The sequence below is a fragment of the Macaca mulatta genome, chromosome 15 (assembly GCF_049350105.2).
Source record: "Macaca mulatta isolate MMU2019108-1 chromosome 15, T2T-MMU8v2.0, whole genome shotgun sequence".
Taxonomy (NCBI): domain Eukaryota; kingdom Metazoa; phylum Chordata; class Mammalia; order Primates; family Cercopithecidae; genus Macaca; species Macaca mulatta.
This window is the reverse complement of record NC_133420.1, coordinates 19,449,349-19,473,626: the sequence shown is the minus strand read 5'-3', so window position 1 is coordinate 19,473,626 and position 24,278 is coordinate 19,449,349. Positions and strand designations below refer to the sequence as shown.

The 24,278-nt window shown below is 52.5% G+C and overlaps 1 protein-coding gene across 34 annotated transcripts in view; it reads left to right on the top strand.

The window, feature by feature from the left end:
- DNM1 (dynamin 1) overlaps positions 1 to 24,278 on the top strand; it is a 53,175-nt gene that overhangs the window by 12,655 nt on the left and 16,242 nt on the right. For 28 of the 34 annotated variants that reach the window (XR_013405438.1, XR_013405442.1, XR_013405441.1 and 25 more), the window contains exons 2-12: positions 2,712 to 2,785; positions 3,064 to 3,213; positions 3,533 to 3,736; positions 4,473 to 4,571; positions 4,666 to 4,826; positions 6,744 to 6,886; positions 7,014 to 7,149; positions 7,345 to 7,412; positions 8,828 to 8,966; positions 19,221 to 19,307; positions 23,965 to 24,035. Coding sequence is in view for 14 of the 34 variants with exons in the window: in XM_077967632.1 (XP_077823758.1) it covers positions 2,712 to 2,785; positions 3,064 to 3,213; positions 3,533 to 3,736; positions 4,473 to 4,571; positions 4,666 to 4,826; positions 6,744 to 6,886; positions 7,014 to 7,149; positions 7,345 to 7,412; positions 8,828 to 8,966; positions 19,221 to 19,307; positions 23,965 to 24,035 (1,332 nt within the window). In the remaining 20 variants the exon portion in view is untranslated. Of the gene's footprint in view, positions 1 to 2,711; positions 2,786 to 3,063; positions 3,214 to 3,532; positions 3,737 to 4,472; positions 4,572 to 4,665; positions 4,827 to 6,743; positions 6,887 to 7,013; positions 7,150 to 7,344; positions 7,413 to 8,827; positions 8,967 to 10,570; positions 10,710 to 19,220; positions 19,308 to 23,964; positions 24,036 to 24,278 lie in introns of all 34 variants that reach the window. The other 6 variants (XM_077967631.1, XM_077967628.1, XM_015116732.3 and 3 more) reach the window with 1 other exon arrangement.

Here is a 24,278-nt window from a genome sequence, read left to right as displayed (position 1 = left end):
ATGGCCCTGCCTCTAGTTTCTGCTTCCCAGAAGCTACTTGTCCTTTAAGCAGCCCTTGGGAGGCAGTGGGCAGCTGGCCCAGACCCTGACCACGTAGCATTCTCGCCAGCTGGGTCCTGGGCTCCTCGCACCCCCTATGGGGCACCTTGGAGACCTCCACCCCTCAGGCTCACCAGGACTGAGTGGGCCCATGTGCTCAAGGAGAGGCCTCTCGGGGAAGAACTCCAGGGAAAGTCCATGTCTCTGCGTGGGGGACTCTCTGTGGGGAGTCCCATCCTTTCCAGCCCCTCCCGTGGTTTCCATGGCAACTACTGTTACCATGGTGTTGCTGGTGAGGAGCTGGTGGAGAATAGGGTGGACCCCCAGCCCCCACACCCACCCCAGCTTCTATGAGAACAGCTGTTCTATCTCCACAGCCCTGGGGGACTCCCAAAACTGGAAGTCACGCCCCCAAAGCAGTCTTTGAGTAAAGGATGGAAGAGATTGAGACCGGAAGTCCTCCTACCCCTCAGCAAACCCCCTCCCTCTGTGCCGCCTGGCACACCTCTGTTCTAGCACATACCACACTGCATTGCATTATCTGTTTACTTGTCTGTCTCTCCCACCACACTGTGAGTTCCTCAGGGTGGGAACTGTCTGACTCATCATCTCCCATCCCCAGAGCCCGGCACAGGGCCCGGCACAGACTGAATTTAATTGAATTACATAAAAAGCCAAGTCTGGCTTCTTGGGTTTGAGGCAGCACCATTGAATGAGGAAGTTCCCAGGCTGAGGGACCAACAGACACTCGGCTTTGAATCCCCGCTTGGCTGTGTGACCTCGGGTGAGTCACTTCACCTTGCTGAGCCTCAGCCGCTTCCTCTATAAAATGATAATCTCTATATCAGAGCACAGATTCGAGGACTTGGGGATTCAATCAGAATTTATTGAGTGCCCCTTGTGTGCTAAGCCCTGTCCTGGGCACTGGGATACAGTGGCAGACAGAAAGAGGCTGCCCTGCCTGCCTAAAGCTCACTGGCAAGAATGAAAAGCATTTGCCTGGTGTGTAGAAATGATGAATATACATAGGGCTTACCATCCTCCTTCTCCAGTGTAATTCCTGACTCCTCCCCAGCAGCCTCGGCTTCCCCAGATATGAGGCAGTGGAGAGGCTTCAAGAAGGGGCTTTGAACCTAGGAGCTCTGGATCTAGTCTGTTGTACCTAACACCCTTTGCTCCTGACCCTGGGGTGCAAGAAGACTTGTGAGTCTGGGTCAGGCTCTGGGCTGGGGGCAAGAGACCTGGGTTCCGCTTCTGGCTTTGTAGAGCCTGAGTGTGTCTTTTTCCCTCCCTGGGCCTCTCCATGAATAAGGCGCTGGCTGGGTCTCAATGGTCCCTTGGGCTTCAGCCTGCTCCCCGCTTTCTTGGGCCCTGGGGATCCCATGACTGGCAATTCTGACATCCTGGTTCCTGGAGAGGCCTTCACTCTCATGCTTGCACCACCCTGGAGGGCGGTGCAGAGGGAGGTAGATGAAAAGAGCTGACTGGACAGAGAACTGGCACCCACAAGAGTCAGCCAAAAGAACAGCTGAGGTTGACATTGGCATGAGCAGATGTCTGAGCTATAGACTGTCAGGTCTGGGGACAGTGGATGACTTTGGGACCCCTCGGTCCAGTCCTTCAAAGGCGGCTGGATTCACAGGGGGCTGAAGCGCAGGGGAGTCTCACTGCAGAGTAAATACATCTGAGACCAGGGTCTGCTCTGCCAGATACTGGCTGTGCAACCTGAATGTCTCTAAGCTGCAGCTCCCTCATCTGCAAAATGGGGGTAATAACAGCACCTGCCTCATGGGGCTACCGTATGGAGCCCCACTCAGCGCCTGGCATGCAGTAGGCACCAAGAAGCCCGAGTTTTTTGTTTTTTTGTTTTTTTGAGATGGAATTTTGCTCTTGTCACCTAGGCTGAGTACAATGGCGCAATCTTGGCTCACCATAACCTCCGCCTCCTGGGTTCAAACAATTCTCCTGCCTCAGCCTCCCAAGAAGCTGGGATTACAGGCACCTAACACCCTGCCGGCTAATTTTTTTTGTACTTTTAGTCGAGACAGGGTTTCACCATGTTGGCCAGGCTGGTCTCGAACTCCTGACCTCAGGTGATCCGCCCACCTCAGCCTCCCAAAGTGCTGGAATTACAGGCATGAGCCACTGCACCCAGCCCATGAGTCCTTTTCCTTGCCGTCTCCTTCCCCACTCTTCTTCAACCCTAGCCATATGGGGCCTGGAGAAGGGGAAGTGAGATGCTGCCCTGCCCCACAGCGGAAGGGAGGGGAGAAGTTACAGCTCCGTTTCCTGGGACCCACTCTGTGGGCACTGGATGCATAGGCGTGTGGGAAACCCCATGCCTCAGTTTCTCTGGGGCTGAATGGCAGTGACAGGGTTGGGGCAGGGACTTCCTGTTGGTTCAAAACCAACACAGGACGTATCTAGGAGTTGATCCAGTCTCTTGGCAGCTCAGATACATAAATTCTGTGACCCCGGCGACTTAAGGAAAAGTATTTTCCACCTTTCTGGGCTGCCATATCCCCTTAGTTACCTGAAGCCCTTGGGCTAAGGAGTGGTGGGGCCAGCACTTTGGAGGGAGCTTTGGCTCTCCCAGGGGCAGGACAGGTACCCCTGGAACAGAGGGCGCACCCTCATATCTTGACCCTCCTTTGACCTCCAACTCATTGCAGGGACTTCCTGCCTCGAGGATCTGGCATTGTCACCCGACGTCCCCTGGTCTTGCAGCTGGTCAATGCAACCACAGGTACGTGCCCTCCTTCACCAGCAGCCAGGCCTGCCCACTCCAGCCTCTCCTCCGTCCCCAAGCTGAGGGCCAGCCTGGCCACGAAACTTGGTTGCTGCGTGACTGTGGGCCTCGTCCCCCTTAGGGATAGCAGGGATCAAAATACGTAATGGAGACGTGGGTGGTGGTTCTGCTTAGGTGTGTCTAGGGAGTCCTATTACCGGTGGGAGATGAAAACCCCCAGGTGGGGTTCCAGAACTTGATGCCTACTGCCCTTCCCCTGCCCGCTTCTGGGGCAGAATATGCCGAGTTCCTGCACTGCAAGGGAAAGAAATTCACCGACTTCGAGGAGGTGCGCCTTGAGATCGAGGCCGAGACCGACCGGGTCACCGGCACCAACAAGGGCATCTCGCCGGTGCCTATCAACCTCCGCGTCTACTCGCCGCATGGTGAGGACCCTGGCCCCGCCCCAACCTCTAAGAATCATTTTCTTGGCCACGCCCCTCTGCGTGCTTCTCTCCTCCTGCAGACTCCGCCCCTAGAGCGACCCTGCCTCCGCATCATCCTATTCCAAGCTCCACCCAGCCGTGGATTCCGCTCACTTCCGGCCACGCCTCCAACATGCAGCCACTTTCGCCCTGAGATTTCCTAGTCCCGCCCACCTGCCACCCTGCTCCCAAGCAGCTCCTCTAAGCCCCGCCCTATTCCTTAACCTCGCCCGCGGCCACGCCCCTCGCCTTGAGCCCACCCTCTCGCCGCTCTGTCCAGTGCTGAACCTGACCCTGGTGGACCTGCCCGGAATGACCAAGGTCCCGGTGGGGGACCAACCTCCCGACATCGAGTTCCAGATCCGGGACATGCTGATGCAGTTTGTCACCAAGGAGAACTGCCTCATCCTGGCCGTGTCCCCTGCCAACTCTGACCTGGCCAATTCTGACGCCCTCAAGGTCGCCAAGGAGGTGGACCCCCAGGGTAGGTTCCCACCCGGTGGCCAATGCACAAAGTCCCAGGCTTGCGGGCTGTCTATTCTTAGTGTAAAGGGGAGCCTCTGAACGGTCTAAGAATAGTGGTAGGATCAGATATGTACCTTTAAAAATAATTTTGAGGTCAGGCATGGTGGCCCATGCCTGTAATCCCAGCACTTTGGGAGGCCGAGGCGGGAGGATCGCTTGAGCCCAGGAGATCGAGACAAGGCTGAGCAACATAGTGAGACCCCATTTCTACAAAAAAATTAAAAATTAGCCGGGCACCGTGGTGCACGATTGTGGTCCCAACTACTCATGAGGCTGAGGCTGGAGAATCACTTGAGCCTAGGTGGTTGAGGCTACAATGAGCCCTAATCGCACCACTGCAGTCCAGCATGGGCAAGAGTGAGACCCTGTCTCCAAAAAGAAAAAAAGGCCAGGTGCAGTGGCTCATGCCTGTAAATCCCAGCACTTTGGGAGGCCAACTTGGGAGGATCGCTTGAAGCCAGGAGTTGGAAACCAGCCTGGCAACAAAGTGAAATCCCATCTCTAACAAATAAAAAAAAATAAGAAGAATAAATAAAAATCATTTTGGCTACTCTGTGGAAAATGAATGAGGGGGAAAGAGAGGAGGCAGTGAGCGGGCAGGGGGCTGCGTAGGCAGGGGGGCGGGAGTGGGAGTGCATGGAATCATGTGTGAGAGTGGGTGCAGCTGTAGACAGCCCTCCCGCTGGTGCACCCAGGCCAGCGCACCATCGGGGTCATCACCAAGCTGGACCTGATGGACGAGGGCACAGATGCCCGTGACGTGCTGGAGAACAAGCTGCTCCCCCTGCGCAGAGGTAAGCAGGCCATGCCCCTCAACCACTCCCCAGCCCTTCCCCACCCCTCTCTTCCCCTTGAGGCTGGTTGCCCTGACCTTGATACTGTTCACAGGCTACATTGGGGTGGTGAACCGGAGCCAGAAGGACATTGATGGCAAGAAGGACATTACCGCTGCCTTGGCTGCTGAACGAAAGTTCTTCCTCTCCCATCCATCTTATCGCCACTTGGCTGACCGTATGGGCACGCCCTACCTGCAGAAGGTCCTCAATCAGGTAGGCGACCAAGCCAGGATGGGCCTGGGGAAACAAGCATGAAAACAGGATAATTTAAGTGTGTTCTGAGAGTGACCAGCAGAGGTTAGCCTCAGATAGACAAACTGAGGCTCAGAAAATCAAAGCAACTTTCCCACAGCCCTACAGCCAGGTAGCAGCAAAGCTTCGCTGACATTTCCCCGTCTGGGACCTGGAAGTCCCCAACATGGAGAAGGCCAAGACCTATGTGGAGGGTGTCATGGGGAAGAGCTTGGGTTTGGGAGCCAGGATTCAAGTATACTTGGCTGAAGACCTTAACAGGGAATCCCAGGGACTTTCTCAGGACTTTTCTCTATCTGGAATGGGGCGTCCAGAACTGAAGCATGTGTGTGTGTGTGTCTGTCTGTCTGTCTGACTGTCTGTCTGTCTGTGTAGGCAAGACCTGGGTTCCAATCCCAGCTTTGTCACTCCCTCTCTGAGACACTCTCTCTGGCTCTCTGAGCCTCTATTTCTTTTTTCTTTATTTTCTTTTTTTCTTTCTTTATTTATTTTGAGATGGAGTTTTGCTCTTGTTGCCCAGGCTGGAGTGCAATGGTGCGATCTCGGCTCACTGCAACCTCCGCCTCCTGGATTCAAGCCATTCTCCTGCCTCGGCCTCCCAAGTAGCTGGGATTACAGGCACACACCACCACACCCGGCTAATTTTTGTATTTTTAGTAGAGACAGGGTTTCACCATGTTAGCCAGGCTGGTCTCATATTCTTGACCTCAGGTGATCTGCCCGCCTTGGCCTCCCAAAGTGTTGGGATTACGGGCATGAGCCATAATCGTGCCTGGTCTCTAAGCCTCTATTTCTGCATCTGTAAAATGGAGACAATGGTGATCAGACCTGTTTCATAGGATTGTTGTAAAGGTTCAGGGAGATACTGTGTGGGGGCACTTAGCAAGGAGTGCTAGAACTTGAGAATGACCTCAAAGGAGGCTTTAAACCCAGAGGGTCCAAGGGGCAGCCCTCTGGCCACCCCTGCCTCAGACACACGTCTAAAAATATTAAATTGGGACAGTATGGTGGTTCATGCCAGTAATCCCATCACTTTGGGAGGCTGAAGCGGGTGGATCACTTGAGGCCAAAAGTTCGAGACCAGCCTGGCCAACATGGCGAAAACCTGTCTCTACTAAAAATACAAAAAATTAGCCAGGCATGGTGGCGCATGCCTGCAGTCCCAGCTACTCAGGAGGCTGAGGCAGGAGAATTGCTTGAACCTGGGAGGCGGAGGTTGAAGTTGCAGTAAGCCAAGATCACACTATTGCACTCCAGCCTGGGTGACGAGTGAAACTCCGTCTCAAAAAAAAAAAAGAAAAAAAAGGCCGGGCGCGGTGGCTCAAGCCTGTAATCCCAGCACTTTGGGAGGCCAAGACGGGTGGATCACGAGGTCAGGAGATCGAGACCATCCTGGCTAACACGGTGAAACCCCGTTTCTACTAAAAAATACAAAAAACTAGCCGGGCGCGGTGGCGGGCGCCTGTAGTCCCAGCTACTCGGGAGGCTGAGGCAGGAGAATGGTGTAAACCCGGGAGGCAGAGCTTGCAGTGAGCTGAGATCCGGCCACTGCACTCCAGCCTGGTCGACAGAGCGAAAAAAAAAAAAAAAAAAAGAAAAAGAAAAAGAAAAATATTAAATTGGCCAAAAATCAGGAAATTCCAAATACAAATCCAGATTTCTGGCTTTACTGAAAATTATGCACCCATTAATTCAACTAATATATCTCTGCAAGCTCCTTCTATGAACCAGCTTTCATGCCAGTGGTCCGGACAGCAGTGGCAGGGCTGCCCTCCTTAGCACTCCACCTCACCACATTCACACAGTCCCCTGGCATCCAAGTCCCTTCCTGGCCCTGTGACCATCTGTCCTTAACCCTTTCCTCACCCTTACCCCCAGCAACTGACGAACCACATCCGGGACACACTGCCGGGGCTGCGGAACAAGCTGCAGAGCCAGCTGCTGTCCATTGAGAAGGAGGTGGAGGAGTACAAGAACTTCCGCCCTGATGACCCGGCTCGCAAGACCAAGGCCCTGCTGCAGTGAGGCTCCCCCAGCTCCTGCTCCTATCACTGAATCCCCACCCCCAGCCTCTCAGCAGGGGGCTCTCCCAGGGTTCCCTTTGCTGGGCTGCTCCTGCCCCCTCAGGCCACACCACTCTCCCCCCAGGATGGTCCAGCAGTTCGCCGTAGACTTTGAGAAGCGCATTGAGGGCTCAGGAGATCAGATCGACACCTATGAACTGTCAGGGGGAGCCCGCATTAACCGAATCTTCCACGAGCGCTTCCCCTTTGAGCTGGTCAAGGTAGGTCAGGCAGCCCTGGGGACAGGATGGCTCAGGACCCCCCCACCCTCACTCAGGAGTCTCTCTGTGTGTGCTTTGGCTGACCCCCACCCCAGAGGCCCTGATGCCCAGCCCTGGGTGTGGTATGGGCCCTGTCTTGACCTCCCAGGTAGGAGGACAGGCCCTGACCAGCCTTTTCTCTGCTTTTCTACACAGATGGAGTTTGACGAGAAGGAACTTCGAAGGGAGATCAGCTATGCTATCAAGAATATCCATGGCATTAGGCACGTATTGGGGCCTGGGAGGGGGGCTGAACTCCAGAAGCAGGGGGTCTGGGACAGAGGCGCAGGGAGTGATGAAGTGGGCCTCCCTCAGGAAGGACTGAGAGCTCTGTTCCCCAGTCCTCTTCACCCCAACTTTTTGGCTCCCTGCATGACAGGTTCCAGCTTGGGGCAGTGGACCCGGGCCACCCCGCCTACTGCAACTTGCTGGGCCAACTGGGCACAGCCCAGGGCGCAGGTGGCCGGGGAAACACCCTCTGGGGCTGGGCCCATCCCCAGGGTGAGATAGCTCCCCTAGTGCCACCCGGGTGACGGGGCAAAGATACCCAAACCACTAGGTAGGGCCTGGGGTGGAGCATCTAAGTATGAAGCTGTGTCCTTTTATGACGGCCGGGGACTTTGCAACCCTCCAGACCCTCCTGTATTCACATTAGCCCAGAGTCAATCCCATTCCACCCCACTGCCCTCCTTCTAGGCAACCTGTGGAGCAGGAAACAGGATTGGGAGGTGGAATCTGTTCCTCAAAAGCTTAGATCCCCTTCAGGGACCCAGATCTATGCTGTGTTCATCCAACAAATCCACTGGGCAGGAAAATTTAAAGCACCTACCCTCTGCCAGGCAGTGAACAAGACCCAGTGTCCCCTGCTCTCATGCAGGTTCATTTCCAAGATTTGGCATGGAATTTACTTCCTGATAACTGCACTGGCCAATTCACAGAAAAAAAGATCTCTTTCCTAGTCTTAAAACAAAGCACTCTATTCCTGGAAAGGCTCTTATGGAGAACCCAGTTTGGCAATTTTCAAGCCATTTGTGGCCATAGAACCTTCTGTATGCAGAGACCCTTATGAGGAAGCAGGACTTATATTATCAGATACTCAGTCCTCTCAACCACCTTGTCTTGCCCCAAACAGCCTCAATTGAAAACCTTTCATTAAGGCCGGGCGCAGTGGCTCATGCCTGTAATCCCAGCACTTTGGGAGGCCAAGGCAGGCAGATCATGAGGTCAGGAGATTGAGACCATCCTGGCTAACACGGTGAAACCCTGCCTCTACTAAAAATACAAAAAAATGAGCCGGGCATGGTGGCGGGCACCTGTAGTCCCAGCTACTTGGGAGGCTGAGGCAGGAGAATGGTGTGAACCCAGGAGGCAGAGGTTGCAGTGAGCCGAGATCGCGCCACTGTACTCCAGTCTGGGCAACAGAGCGAGGCTCTGTCTCGGGGAAAAAAAAAAAAAAAAAAAAAACCCTTCATTAGAACCCCTCCCTCCCATTTTACAGCTGGGGACACCGAGGCCCAGAGAGGGGTAGTGGAAGGGCCCTTCGGGCAGAGTTCATGGGCTTGGGGAGGGGCCTCGATCTGGCCCTCCTGGCTGGCACTGGCCTGTGACACTGTGCCCTTCTCCCGCTCCGGGCGTTCAGAACGGGGCTGTTTACCCCAGACATGGCCTTTGAGACCATTGTGAAAAAGCAGGTGAAGAAGATCCGAGAACCGTGTCTCAAGTGTGTGGACATGGTTATCTCGGAGCTAATCAGCACCGTTAGACAGTGCACCAAGAAGGTAACCCGGAGGCCCGGGCCAGCCCCCACTGCCTCTGCCCCGCCCTGCACTGCTGCCAGGCGCTCCCTCCCCATGTCCCCCCCTGCCTCCTCGGTAGCATGTACAGACCTCAGCGGGGTGGGGAGGCAGGCCGCCACTGACCAGGAGAGAATGTGCCTCTGAGGGGGCCTCACCCACCCCTGGCCCCCAGGTCTGGGGACTCAGGGATTGGACATGGGTGAGACGGGGATGATGGCTGGCTGTTTACCCCAAGAGCCCACCAAGAGCTCCCCCAGCTCAGAGAATAGGGCTTGAGGGGACCCTGCGCCCCCTCCCTGTCCTCAGAGGTGTCATCTTTGGGAGCTCCAGGGAGGGGTCTGGGGAAACCTTAGCCTTGGAGACAGGTGAAGTGCAGGGCAGTCCTGGGCACTGCTCGGTGGGCCTGGGTGGCCAGAGGGGTGCAGAGGACCCAGGACTAGCAGGTGCCCTGGCTCCCCGCTGTCCTTCATCTTCCCCATCCTCACTTCACCCTCACGCAGGACCCTCACGCAGGGCCTCTCCCTCCCTTCCATCCACATTTGGCCTTCCAAGGATAGAGCCCTTCTCCCATCTGCGCCACCACCCAAGCCTCACAGAACCACGCAGGGAGGCAGGGCACGGAGGACAGTGCTCATTTCACAGCACGAACAGTGAAGCTCCAGATCAAGTGGCTTGCCCAAGGTCACAGTAGTCAGGAGGTGGCAGAGCTGTTACTTGAAGCCACGGCTCTGGACTCCAAGTCCAGTGCTCCTCGATTCCACCCTCCAGCCTCCCTTCCTTTCCTCTCCCCACTGCTGTCCTGGCCCGTCTCTATCACCACCTCCACTCTTTCTGTCTTTCCTCTTCTCTTTCTGTCTTTTGGTTCCACCAAACCCCTGTGGAGGAGAGACAAGGAATGCCCCTTGAAGAGAAAGGGAGGGTCACGACTAGAGCAGGGAGCTGGAGAGTGGAGGTCAGGCTGCTATGCTGCAACTCCAGGAGGCGGCCTCTGCACCATGATTTATGAGAATGGAGCCCCCTGGAGTTGTGCAGTGCATGGCCTGGGCAACTGGATGTGGCAACCCTAGAGATAGGAAATGGTGCTGAGGTTTGGAGTCAGGATGAAGCAAATTCCAGGACACTGGGAAACGTAGAATTGAACAGGATGGGTGGATGAGGTCCTGGCCTTGTCCTGGCCTGGGTCAGCTCCTTAGAAGAACCCAAGGCCGTGGACAAAGATGGCACTGGGAGAGAGCAGGCAGCCTCAGTGAGGCCGAGGAGCATCCCTGGGAAGAGGATCTGAACTCAATAAGGGTATTGTACGGAGCAGGGACTTGGTCCCTCGTACCTCTGGCCATACCCACGGAGCCCAGGGGATGCTTGGCAGCACCTGGGAGGTGCCGACCCCGGGTGGCGAGGGAGGGCCAGTCCCACGCTCACATTGTCTTCTGTTCTCTCTCTCTCTTTATCTGTGTCGATGTCTCTCTCTTCCCCCATGCCCGTGCCATCCTCTCCACCCCTGGATTCCTGTCTCTGCTTGGCTTTCACCCACTTCTCCCCACTCACGGCTGCTCCTCCTCCTGTCCCCACCTCCTCCCCGGGTGCAGGACGGGCCTCTTCACACCTGACCTCGCTTTTGAAGCCACAGTGAAAAAGCAGGTGCAGAAGCTCAAAGAGCCCAGTATCAAGTGTGTGGATATGGTAGTCAGTGAGCTCACAGCCACCATCAGAAAGTGTAGCGAAAAGGTATGACAGCCGCCTGGGCGGGGCTGGACCTGGCCGTCCATTCCTTGTGGCCATGGCCTCCCGTGGGCAGAACGATCTCCTGAGCAGGCCTCATGGTTACTCACAGGGACCCAGCCCTAGTGTTTCCTGCCAGTTTCTAACCCTGGGTGCTTGCACTCATGACTCCTCCAGGCCCCCATCCCTGCCAGAAGACTTGACTCCAACCCAAGTCTCCTTGGTGGCACCTATGCCAGTGATGAAGATGATGTTAAGGAGATGGCAGCTGTTTACTGAGCACCTACTATGTGCCAAGCACAGGCTAAGTGCTTGCCCTTACTATCTGACTCAGTCCTCTCAACCACCCTGAGACGTGGGTAGTGTTGTTATTCCCATTTTGCAGATGGCAAAACAGAGTCTCAGAAAAGAGAAGCAGAGTGTGATTCAGATTTAGGAAGGTCAGAGGAAAGGGTGTGAGGTCAGGGACTCCTGGGCAGGGGGAGCTGTCCTAGTTCCTCAAAACCAATTTGCCTAAAAGCATATTGGATTACTCACTTTACAGTGAGTAAACCGTGCATGCTAGACAGGGGCGGCCTCTTTTGAGTTGTCTGTGACTTTTTAGATGCCTTTTTCCTATTTGTCTGCTTTTGGGCATTTTGAGAATTTTTAGCCAGGTTGTCTAAAGCAGTTCTTCCCAGGGGGGTGCAAGAGAATCAGTTGCCTGCAGGAGCTTCTCCAGCAGGCTAAATCAGAGGCGCCAGGGGTGAGCCCAGCCTCACCTGTATCTGAAGGACTTTCCTATGCTGGTGGGTGGAGGCACATCCACCTTAGCATTGAGTTTCAAGTAAGCATCAATCATCTCCATTCCTTTTTTTTTTTTTTTCCCTGAGATGGAATCTTGCTCTGTCGCCCAGGCTGGAGTGCAGTGGCACCATCTCGGCTCACTGCAACCTCTGCCTCCTGGGTTCAAGTATTCTCCTGCCTCAGCCTCCCGAGTGGCTGGGATTACAAGCATGCACCACCACCGCTGGCTGATTTTTGTATTTTTAGTAGAGTGGGATCTCACCACATTGGCCAGGCTGGTCTCGAACCCCTGACCTGAGGTGATCCGCCTGCGTCAGCCTCCCAAAGTGCTAGGATTACAAACATGAGCCACCGCTCATTCTTTTTCACTGAGCAGTGTGTTGTGTAATCATTGTATGTTGCTCCATAAAGATTGGTCTCATGCCTTTTCTTTTTTTTTTTTTTTTTTTTTTTTTTTTTGAGACGGAGTCTCACGCTGTTGCCCAGGCTGGAGTGCAGTGGCGCGATCTCGGCTCACTGCAAGCTCCGCCTCCTGGGTTCACGCCATTCTCCTGCCTCAGCCTCCTGAGTAGCTGGGACTACAGGCGCCCGCCACTGCGCCCGGCTAATTTTTTGTATTTTTAGTAGAGACGGGGTTTCACTGTGGTCTCGATCTCCTGACCTTGTGATCCGCCCGCCTCGGCCTCCCAAAGTGCTGGGATTACAGGCTTGAGCCACCGCGCCCGGCCTCTTTTTTTTTTTTTTTTGAGACAGAGTCGTACTCTGTTGCCTAGGCTGGAATGCAGTAGCATGATCTCGGCTCACTGCAACCTCCACCTCCTGGGTTCAAGTGGTACTTCCACCTCAGCCTCCCAAGTAGCTGGGACTACAGGTGAGCACCACCACACCTGGCTAATTTTTGTATTTTTAGTAGAGACAGGGTTTCACCATGTTGGCCAGGCTGGTCTCAAACTCCTGACCTCAGGTGATCTGCCCACCTCGGCCTCCCAAAGTGCTGGGATTACAGGTGTGAGCCACCACGCCCGGCCGGTCTCACGCTCTTTAACTACTGAGTTGTATTCTACTGTAGAAATGTGGCATGATTTATATGTTCAATGTCCTCTTGACGGACATTTAAGTTTAAATTTTTTGCTTTTTTTTTTTTTTTTTGCCTTCACAAATGATGCTACAGTGAACATCCTTACAGATGTATTTGTAGTACTTATCCCATTGTTTTTTCTTTCTTTTTTAGAGACAGGGTTTTGCTGTATCTCCCAGCGTGGAGTGCAGTGGCACCATCATAGCTCACTGCAGCCTCAAACTGGGTTCAAGCGATCCTCCCGCCTCAGCCTCCCAAGTAGCTGGGACTACAAGCACGTAGCACCACACCCAGCTAATTTTTTTGTTTGATTGGTTTTTTTGGTTTTGTTTTTATTGTTTATTTTTTGGGTTTTTTTTGGGGGGGACAGAGTTTCACGCTTGTCGCCCAGGCTGGAGTGCAGTGGTGCGATCTCGGCTCACTGCAACCTCTATCTCTCAGGTTCAAGCGATTCTCCTACCTCAGCCTCCTGAGTAGCTGGGATTACAGGCGCCTCCCACCATGCCCAGCTAATTTTTCATATTTTTAGTAGAGTTGGGGTTTCATCATGTTGGCCAGGCTGATCTTGAACTCCTGACCTCAAGTGATCCACCCACCTCGGCCTCCCAATGTGCTGGGATTACAGGTATGAGCCATCCTGCCCAGCCTAATAATTTTTTTGTTAAGACAGGATCTTACTATGTTGCCCAGGCTGCTCTTGAACTCCAGGCCTCAAGCAGTCCTCCTGCTTCAGCCTCCCAAAATGCTGGGATTATAGGCATGAGCCACCATCTGGCATCAGTCCCTTCTTGATGGACATTTGGGTTGTTTCCAAATTTTACCATAATTACTGCTTTCCTTTTGGAATGAGAGTCAAAGTGTTTCATGGTTTTAAAATGTTTATATCTAGTAATCAGTCTTCTAGGAATCTATCCTAAGGAAACAATCACAGAGAAAGAAAAGCAAAAATCTAACCACAGAGATATTCATTGTCAGGCTATTTAGAATATTGAAAAACTGGAGACTATCTGGCCAGGTGCGGTGGCTCACGCCTGTAATCCCAGAACTTTGGAAGGCTGAGGTGGGTGGATCACAAGGTCAGGAGTTCAAGACCAGCCTGGCCAATATGGTGAAATATTTCTACTAAAAATAAAAAATTAGCCTGGTATGGTGGCATGTACCTGTAGTCCCAGGTACTCGGGAGGCTGAGGCAGGAGAATCGCTTAAACTGGGGAGGTGGAGGTTGCAGTGAGCCAAGATCACACCACTGCACTCCAGCCTGGGCAACAGAGCAAGACTCCGTCTCAAAAAAAAAAAGAAAGAAAAAAAGAAAAAGAAAAACTGGAGACTATCTAAATATTCACCAATAGGAAAATTGTTAAGTAAACTGTGATAAATCTATTCAATAGAATATTACACACCCATTAAAATGTTTATATAGGCCAGGTACCATGGCTCACACCTGTAATCCCAGAACTTTGGGAAGCTGAAGCGAGAGGATTGCTTGAGGCCAGAAGTTTAATATCAGCCTTGGCAACACAGCAAAACCCTGTCTCTACAAGTTTTTTAAAAAATTAGCCAGGTGTGGCAGTGTGTACCTGCAGTCCTTGCTACTTGGGAGGCTGAGGCAGGAGGATGGCTTGAACCGAGGAGTTCAGTTGCACCACTGCACTCCTGGGTTATTTTAGAGACCCTGTTTTTAAATAAATAAAAAAGAAGTTAGAGGCCAGCCTAGGCAACATAGTAACACCCTGTCTCTACAAAAATTTTAAAAAATTAGCTGGGCATGGTGGCACAAGCCAGTAGTCCCAGCTACTTGGCTGGCTGAGGTGGGAGGATTGCTTGAACCTGGGAGGTCGAGGCTGCGGTGAGCCGTGATTGTGATCACACCACCGCACTCCAGCCTGGAAGACAGAGCAAAACCCTGTCTTTAAAAAAAAAAAAAAAAAAAAAAAAAAAAAAAGCTTGGCCATGTGCAGTGGCTCACGCCTGTAATCCCAGCACTTTGGGAGGCCGAGGCAGGTGAATCACCTGAGATCAGGAGTTTGAGACCAGCCTGGCCAACACAGTGAAACCTGTTGCTACTAAAAATAGAAAAATTAGCCAGGTGTGATGGTGGGCACCTGTAATCTCAGCCACTCGGGAGGCTGAGAAAGGAGAATTACTTGAACCTGGAAGGCGGAGGTTGCAGTGAGCCAAGATCACGCCACTGCACTCCAGCCTGGGTGACAGAGTGAGACTCCGTCTCAAAGGAAAAAAAGAAGACAGGGCAGGGGGCCAGGCGTGGTGGCTCATGCCTGTAATCCCAGCACTTTGAGAAGCTGAGGTGGGTGGATCACAAGGTCAGGAGTTCAAGACCAACCTGGCCAACATGGTGAAACCCTGTCTCTACTAAAAATACAAAAGTTAGCTGAGTGTGGTGGCGGGTGCCTATAATCCCAGCTACTCGGGAGGCTGAGGCAGAGAATTGCTTGAACCCAGGAGGCAAAGGTTGCAGTTAGCTGAGATCGAGACATTGCACTCCAGCCTGGGTGACAGATTGAGACTCCGCCTCAAAAAAAATTAAAATTAAAGATTAAAAAAAGATGGGATTTGCTTGTCCCTCCTTGGGGGAAAAAAAAGCAGGTTTCAGAAAAGAATATGTAGTATTTTGGAGAAAAAATAATATATGTGAATGATAAAATCCCAAAAGCGTATTCACCATAGGAATCTTTTGATTTTCACTTCACAGATTTTATTACTGCCATGCAGTAGGCACTAAGAGACATGAAGTTTTTTTTGTTTTGTTTTGTTTTGTTTTGTTTGAGATGGAGTTTCGCTCTTGTTGCCTAGGCTGGAGTGCAATGGCGCGATCTCGGCTCACTGCAACCTCTGCCATCCAGGTTCAAGCAATTCTGCCTCAGCCTCCGAGTAACTGGGATTACAGGTGCCCGCCACCACACCCAGCTAGTTTTTTGTATTTTTAGTAGAGACAGGGTTTTACCATGTTGGCCACGCTAGTCTCGAACTCCTGACCTCAGGTGATCCACCCACTTTGGCCTCCCGGAGTGCTGGGATTACAGGCATGAGCCACCACACTCAGCCCACTTCATAAATTTTAGTCATGCTCTAATCTTTTTTTTTTTTTTTTTGAGACGGAGTCTCGCTCTGTAGCCCAGGCTGGAGTGCAGTGGCTCGATCTTGGCTCACTGCAAGCTCCGCCTCCCGGGTTCACTCCATTCTCCTGCCTCAGCCTCCCGAGTAGCTGGGACTACAAGCACCTGCCACCATGCCGGCTAATTTTTTGTATTTTTAGTAGAGATGGGGTTTCACCGTGTTAGCCAGGATGGTCTCGATCTCCTGACCTTGTGATCCACCCACCTCGGCCTCCCAAAGTGCTAGGATTACAGGCGTGAGCCACCGCGCCCGGCGTCATGCTCTAATCTTTTACAGTGAGTCTGTGTGATTTTTTTTTCTTTGTCTTTTTTTTTTTTTTTTTCTTGAGACAGAGTCTTGCTCTGTCGCCCAGGCTGGAATGCAGTGGCACGATCTCGACTCACTGCAACCTCTGCCTCCTGGGTTCAAACGATTCTTGTGACTCAGCCTCTTAAGTAGCTGTGATTAAAGGCATGCGCCATCATGCCCAGCTAATTTTTGTAATTTTAGTAGAGATGGGATTTCACCATGTTAGCCAGGCTGGTCTCGAACTCCTGACCTCAAGTAATCCACCTGCCTCAGCCTCCCAAAGTGCTGGGATTGCAGGCATGAGCCACTGTGCCCTGCCATCTGTGTGATTTTTGTGAGCAGAAAAAACTGATCAACAAATATTTGAAAAGGAAACCTTTGGTCTACAAGGAGGAAATGGATACTTTTGCCTTTTTGTTGTTGTAGTTGTTGTTGGAGACAGAGTTTCGCTCTTGTTGCCCAGGCTAGAGTGCAATGGCACGATCTCAGCTCACTGAAACCTATACCTCCTGGGTTCAAGCGATTCTCCTGCCTCAGCCTCCCAAGTAGCTGGGATTAGAGGCACACACCACCACGCCCGGCTACTTTTGTATTTTTAGTAGAGATGGGGTTTCTCCATATTGGTCAGGCTGGTCTCAAACTCCTGACCTCAGGTGATTCACCCGCCTCAGCCTCCCAATGTACTGGGATTACAGGTGTAAGTCACCGCGCCCCACCACTTTTGCCTTTTGATTGGTTTAGTGGATCATAATTATTTTTTTCCTTATAGTCAAAACCCACCTATCTTTGTATGTGTATTTTTTTCCTTCCCTCGAGTTTTCTAAGTTTAGCAAGTCACTCCTGCCAGAGGTTTAAAGAGTGTTAATAAGTGAACTCTCATTACTCCTAGCCCTGCTGGGATTAGACTTGCCATCTCTGAGTGAAATCAAGAGTTTAATGTTGGGCATGGGGTGTGCTGCTCAGTTCTCTCAACAACCCTAGGAGGGAAGGTGTCATTACTACCCCATTTTCCACATGGAGAAACTGAGGTCCAGAGTGGTCTGGTCACTTTTCTAAGGAGAGTCAGCAGACAGTGGCTGGCTTTGAACCCAGGGCTGAATGGCTCCAGGGGCTGTGTCCCTGACCGCTAACCCAGGGGGCTCCAGGCTGACCGCCCCCTCAGCCAACGGCTGAGAGGGGAAAGTTCCTTTTGAAAAGCTGGCGAAATGTCCTGGAAATGTTCAGAGGCAGCCAGAATGGAAAAAGATGCTCAAAGGGAACAGAACTTCTTAAAGGGGTGGAGGCTGCCCTGCCATGGGTGACACGTGGAAAACTTGAGACATGTGACATCCAGGCGGTTAGTGGGAGAATTGGTCATGCTCTTTGGCAAATTGCTCCCTCCTCCTCCCTCCTTCTCCCCGCTCCTCCAAACTCTACCCTGGGAGGGAGCACTTGGGACCACCTCAGAAGAGGCTTGGTGGTGGTGACCCAGTCCTAAATGTCTGCCCAGACTTGCAGACTGCAAAGAGCAGGAGCTCTTCCTTGAGCCTCAGGAGCAGTGGGGTCCACAGAGCCCCTCTAGTCACTGTTTTTAAGCCCCTGGTCTCAGGCTGCCCCTCCCTCAGGCCTCCTGAGCTTAGCCACATCAGCCACACCCTTGGCACAGCCACGGGATGATGGGTGTGATGTGGGCATCCCTCGTGTTGGCATCCTGGACCGATATCCAGGGCACTGCTTTCTCCCCATCCTCCTGCCTCTCCTGATGCCCCTCCTCGAAACTCCTTGGCCCCCATCCTGCCCTCAGAATCACCACCTGTGACTCAGGCACACCAATCCCTGGGCCTCTTCCTCCACTGGGGGACCCACCTGAAGGGCCTGACCCAGCCACGGGAAGAAGGACGAGGAGCGCTCCCAGCTTTGCCCCATTACACTGCCTGGGCCCCAGGTGGCCAGCGCGTGGGGAGGATGGGCCCACAGGACCAGAGCCCCTGGGGGTGGCCTCCCACCAACAGAAACGCACTGAGTGTCCTCCCCGGGAAGATCTGATCATGGGCCAGAGGGCTGAGGACCCTGTGCCACTCACCCTGGCATCCATCCTTCATTCATTCCCTCATTCTCCAACACGCCCTCTTCCGGCACTGGCCATGGGCCTGGCCCTGCCCCAGCCCTGCCTCAGGGGCAGTTGCAACCCAGTTGATTGGAGGAGGTGGAGTGGGAGAGGAGTGGAGAGAGGCCCCTAACTCAGCTCTCAGGCAGTCGGGGCAGGCTTTCTGGAGGAGCTGAAGTCCGGCAGAACCTTGTAGTCAAGTGAATCACCTGGGCTGTGTCCAGAGCCTGACTGAGCTGAGGGCACGATTCACAGGCAGAGGGGGATGGGCATGGAGCAACTTCCCCTTCAGCCTCCCTTCATAAGAACTGGGGGGAAAAGGGTGCTGCTGAGCTCCTACCCCAAGGGAGTGGGGTCAAGAGAGTGTGGCTGGCCAGAGCCGGGCAGATGTGGTTGGGGATGGTGGTGCCAGGCAGGGGCATGCAAGGGAAACAGCTGAATGGATTCCACCAAGAGGGCCAGGGCCCAGCCAGGCCCCGCGGGGTACTGCTCATGCTGCTGGCCCCCGCCTCGCATGTCCCCCAGCCCTTGCATGCTTTTGCCTGTGTTTCCTGCATGTCCTCTGGTGTGACTGCTGGTTTCCCCCGAACCCCCTCCCCAGCTCTGACAAGGAGCATTGCCTGTCCCCAGCCTGACTCAGGAGGCCAACTGGCACCTTGGGCCCTGTCCTCCCCCGATTCCTCCTGGATAGGAATCCGGAGGCTGTCCCCTGCCCGATTCCCCGTCTAGCTGTCCCTCCACGCCTTTAGGAAGGCACGGGGTGGCCCTGAGGATGAGGGAACACCTTGGGAGCTAACGGTCCCAAGGTCTCGACCTAACCAGTCAGTGGGGCAGCCTCATTCCCATGGCCTTTCTCCCACGGGAACCACCCCTTTGCCCTGAAGTTGCCCAGGTAGGCCAGTGAAGAGGGCCTGGAACCAGGAAGACCCTTGAATTGACATTTGGAACCCACACTTGGGGGAAAGGGGTGGCCGTGGCTTGGTGCCATCAGCGTCCTGGGACCCCAGGTCTCTCTTCCCCGCGTCGTGGGCGTTCTGTGTGTGCCTCCCACCCTGCGCCGCGGATCCCTGGACTCATGGGGTGTGGGTGCTCCCTACCCATGCCCCCTGTGTACGTGGCTTTCTGCCCTCCTGCCCTTCCCCAGCTCCAGCAGTACCCGCGGCTGCGGGAGGAGATGGAGCGCATCGTGACCACCCACATCCGGGAGCGCGAGGGCCGCACCAAGGAGCAGGTGAGCCCTGTGGCACCCGGCCTGGCCGCACCTTCCTTCCCCTCCTGGCCGCCTGCGCCTTCCACTCCTGGCCCTGGGGTCGCTTCCTTCTCGTGTTGTCTCTTCGGTCTCAGTCTTCCTCCCTTTCATACTGACTCTCTGCTTCTCTCTCTTTTTTATTGTAGTAAAATACACATAACATACCACTTTAGCTGTGTTTCAGTGCACAGTTCAGTGGCACTAAGTACATTTGCGTTGTTGCACAGCATCATCCATCCACAGAACTCTTTGTTTTTGAGACAGAGTCTTGCTCTATCGCCCAGGCTGGAGTGCAGTGGTGTGATCTCAGCTCACTGCAACCTCCGCTTCTTGGGTTCAAGCGATTCTCTTGCCTCAACCTCCCGAGTAGCTGGGAGGCTACTGGGAGGTGGCGTGTGCCACCATGCCCGGGACATTTTTGTATTTTTAGTACAGACGGGGTTTCACCATGTTGGCCAGGCTGGTTTCAAACTCCTGACCTCAAATGATCCGCCCACCTTGGCCTCCCAAAGTGCTGGGATTATAGACATGAGCCACCGTCTATAGACATGAGCCACACTAACATCCCATTCCCTGCTCCCCCAGCTCCCGGCAGCTACCATTCAACTTCCTGTCTCTATGAATTTGTTTTTTTGTTTGTTTGTTTGTTTTGAGACGGAGCCTCGCTGTTGCCCAGGCTGGAGTGCAGTGGCATGAAATCAGTTCACTGCAACCTCTGCTTCCTGAGTTCAAGTGATTCTCCTGCCTGAGCTTCCCAAGTAGCTGGGATTGCAGGCATGTGCCACCATACCCGGCTTATTTTTTATATTTTTGGTAGAGACGGGGTTTCACCATGTTGGCCAGGCTGGTCTCAAACTCCTGATCTTGAGTGATCCACCCGCCTCGGCCTCCCAAAGTACTGGGATTACAGGCGTGAGCCACCGTGCCTGGCCTGTCTCTATGAATTTGACTTTTCTAGGGACCTTATGTAAGTGGAGTCATACAGTATCTGTCACTTAGCATAATGTCTTCCAGGGTCATCCATATTGTAGCATGTGTCAAAAGCTGCTTCCTTTTTAAGACTTAAATAATATTACATTGTATGGATGGACCACACTTGGTTTATCCATGTGGGTTGTTTCTACTTTTGGCCATTGTGCATCATGCTGCTATGAAGATGAGTGTACAAATCCCTATCTGAGTCCCCACTTTCAACCCTTCTGGATATATACCTAAAAGTGGAAGTGCTGGGCCATAGGGTAATTCTATGCTTATTTTTTTGGAGACAGAGTACCGCTCTGTCGCCCCTGCTAGGCTGGAGTACAGTGGCATGATCATGGTTCACTGTAGCCTCGACCTCCCGGGCTCAAGCGATCCTCCGACTTCAGCCTCCTGAGTAGCTGGGGCTACAGGTGCATGCCACTATGCCTGGCTAATTTTAAAATCTTTTGTAGAGACAGGGGTCTCACTATGGTGCCCAGGATGGTCTCAGACTTCTGGGCTCAAGCGATCAGCCTCAGCCTCCCAAAGTGCTGGGATTACAGGCATGAGGCACGGTGCCCAGGCTAGTGTGGCTTTCTTCACTTTCTGGCAGTCTATCCTTGTGGTCCTCTCTTTGGGCCTCTCTTTGTCTATTTGCTGGTTCTCTGGGTCACATTATACCCCTCATAGCGACCCCCACCTTTTTTGTCATTATTCATCAAATATTCACTCATTTCTTCCTTCAATCACAAACATAGCCACTGAATGCCACCTCTGAGCTGCATGGAGCAGAGGTGAACAGGGCCCATCGTGGCCCTCACGGAGCTCAGAGACGAGTCCTCCTTCCTGATCCATGTCTGCCATGCCCCTGCCTGTCTGTTGTAGGCTCCTCTGGCTCCCATTTCCCATTTCCTGTTTTCACACATCTCTCCATGATGGTGCCATCTCCATTCATTCATGTTTTTGTTGTTGATGTCATATTTTTAAATCCTTATTGATTGCTTTCTAATTACAAACATCATAAATACTCAATAAAAGATTCAATCAGTATTGAAGTGGTTAAATTACAAGGAGATAGCCCTCCATTCACTCTTCCCCACCCCCAGTTCCTCCTGAAAAATAACCATTAGTAACAGTTTGGGACTCCACACAGTGGCTTATACCTGTAATCCCAGCACTTTGGGAGGCCTAGGTGGGAGGATTATATGAGCCCAGGAGTTTGAGACCAGCCAGGGCAACATGGCAAGACCCCGTCTCTACAAAAAAATTTAAAAACTAGCTAGGTGAGGCAGCATGCACCTGAATTCCTAGCTACATGGGAGGCTGAGGTGGGAGGATCGCTTGAGCCCCGGAAGCGGAGGCTGCAGTGAGCTGTGATCATGCCACTGCATTCCAGCATGGGCAACACAGCGAGACTCTGCCTCAGTAATACCCCAAAAAGCAAAACAGTTTAGTGTGTCACCTTGCAGGCATTTTCTTACGCAGGTGCACTCACACACAAACACACACAATCCAGATTCCATCTTTATCCTAAACCACGATCCTGCTGTGTGCCTTGCCTTTTTCCTCTGAAGATAATCGTAATATCTAACATCTGTTGAGTATCTCATCTTCTGTGTCTTCACCAGTTCTAAGAGGAAGAAACTCTACATTTGTGGAATCTGAGGCTGAGGACAGACCCCAAGCTCATAGGAAGCAGTGGGGCTTGGGTCTGAACCTGGCATTCTTTGTCCCATCTGGAAAGTCATTCTTATCACTACTCAATTCCAAATCTGTTCACACTTAATCATTTGCAAGGGTCTTTTTAGGCCAGAACCTGGAGATTATTCTTGTTCTTTTTTTTTTTTTTTCTTTTTTTTTTTTTTTTTTGAGATGGAGTCTCGCTCAGTTGCCCAGGCTGGAGTGCAGTGGCTTGATCTCGGCTCACTGCAACCTCTGCCTCCCAGGTTCAAGCCATTCTCCTGCCTTAGCCCCCCAATTAGCTAGGACCACAGGTGCACGCCACCACACCTGGCTAATTTTTGTAGAGACAGGGTTTCACCATGTTGGCCAGGCTGGTCTTGAACTTGTGACCTCAGGAGATCTGCCTGCCTCTGCCTCCCAAAGTGCTGGGATCACAGGCGTGAGCCGCCCCGCCCGGCCCATCCTTGTTCTTTTGAACAGCTGCAGGGTGCTTTCTTGTCTAGAGAGTATCATAATCTATTTCACCCTCAGATAGCCACTGGCTTGCTCCCAATTTTTCTCTATTACAAACTGTACTACTTTGAATACTCTGGCTCCTGTATCTTTGCTTACTTGTTGAGTGTATCTGTGAGATATAATTCTGGAAGTGAATATGTGCATTGCTTTTTTTTTTTTTTTTGAAATAGGGTCTCGCTCTGACACCCAGGCTGGAGTGCAGTGGTGCCATTATGGCTCACTGCAACCTCTGCATCCCTGGGCTCCAGTGATCCTCCCATCTCAGCTTCCCAAGTAGCTGGGACCACAGGCGTGCACCACTACACCTGGTTAATTTTTCTATTTTTTGTAGAGACAGGGTTTCTCCATGTTTCCCAAGTTGGTCTTGAATTCCTAGGTTCAAGCGATCCTCCTGCCTCAGCCTCCCAAAGTGCTGGGATTATGGGCATGAGCCACCACACCCAGCCCTGTGCATTTTAATGTTTGTTAAATATTGCCAAATTGCCCTACAAGAAGGTGATACTGATTTACACTTCCATCAACAATATATGAGAGAGCTCATTTCCCAACACTTGTGCCATGCTGATCATTGAAAAAACCTCTTTTTGTTTGTTTGTTTGTGACGAAGTTTCGCTCTTGTTGCCCAGGCTGGAGTGCAGTGGCACCATCTCAGCTCACTGCAGCCTCCACCTCCTGGGTTCAAGTGATTCCCCTGCCTCAGCCTCCCAAGTAGCTGGGATTACAGGCATGTGCCACCATGCCCAACTAATTTTGTATTTTTAGTAGAGACGGGATTTCTCCACGTTGGCCAGGCTGATCTCAAACTCCCGACCTCAGGTGATCTGCCCACCTTGGCCTCCCAAAGTGCTGGGATTACAGGTGTGAGCCACCACACCTGGCTAAAAGCCTCATTTTTAACTTACATTTCTTTATTAATGAGGGTAAGGATTTTTTACACATCCTTAGTGGTTGTATGCATTTCTTCTGTGAATTATTCACCATGTTCTTGACTATTTTGATTTGTGATTTTCTTTCTTTCTTTCATCCTCTTCTCTCTTATTTTCTTTTCTTTTCTCTCAGGTTTTGCTCTGTCTTCTAGGCTTGAGTGCAGTGGTGCAATCTTGGCTCACTGCAGCCTCAACTTCCTGGGCTCAATGAATCCTCCCGCCTTAGCCTCCCAAGCAGCTGGGACTACAGGCACATGCCACTACGCCTGGCTAACTTTTGTGTTTTTTGGTAGAGACAGGTCTCCCTATGTTGCCCAGGCTGGTCTTGAACTCCTAGGCTCAAGCAGTCCTCCCACTTCTACCTCCCAAAGTGCCGGGATTACAGGTGTGAGCCACCACGCTTAGCTTTTGTCTTTCACTGATGGTAGGGACTATATTTATTATGGATACTAACCTTCTATATGTGCTGCAAGTATTTTTCTCCCCGCTTGCCCTGCGTTTTAAAACTTTGTGGTGTCTTTTCCGCTTGCCCACCAACTTACGTATCCTTGAAGGTCATGCTTCTCATCGATATCGAGCTGGCTTACATGAACACCAACCATGAGGACTTCATAGGCTTTGCCAAGTGAGTGCTCTCCCTGGGCAAAAAGTGAGTGCTCCCTGGGCAGAGAAGGTAATAACGTGTGTGTATGTGTGTGTATGTGTGTGTGTGTATGTGTGTGTGTATATGTGTGTGTGTGTGTGAGTGTGTGTAGAGCCCAGGTCTGCTAGGTTAACGCTCTGGGTCCTGTGCCCACTAAGCAGTGGGCAGTAGAGTTGGGCCTCTTGAAAGGAGAAGTTCTGAGACTCCTCCCCTCCCTCCCATTAG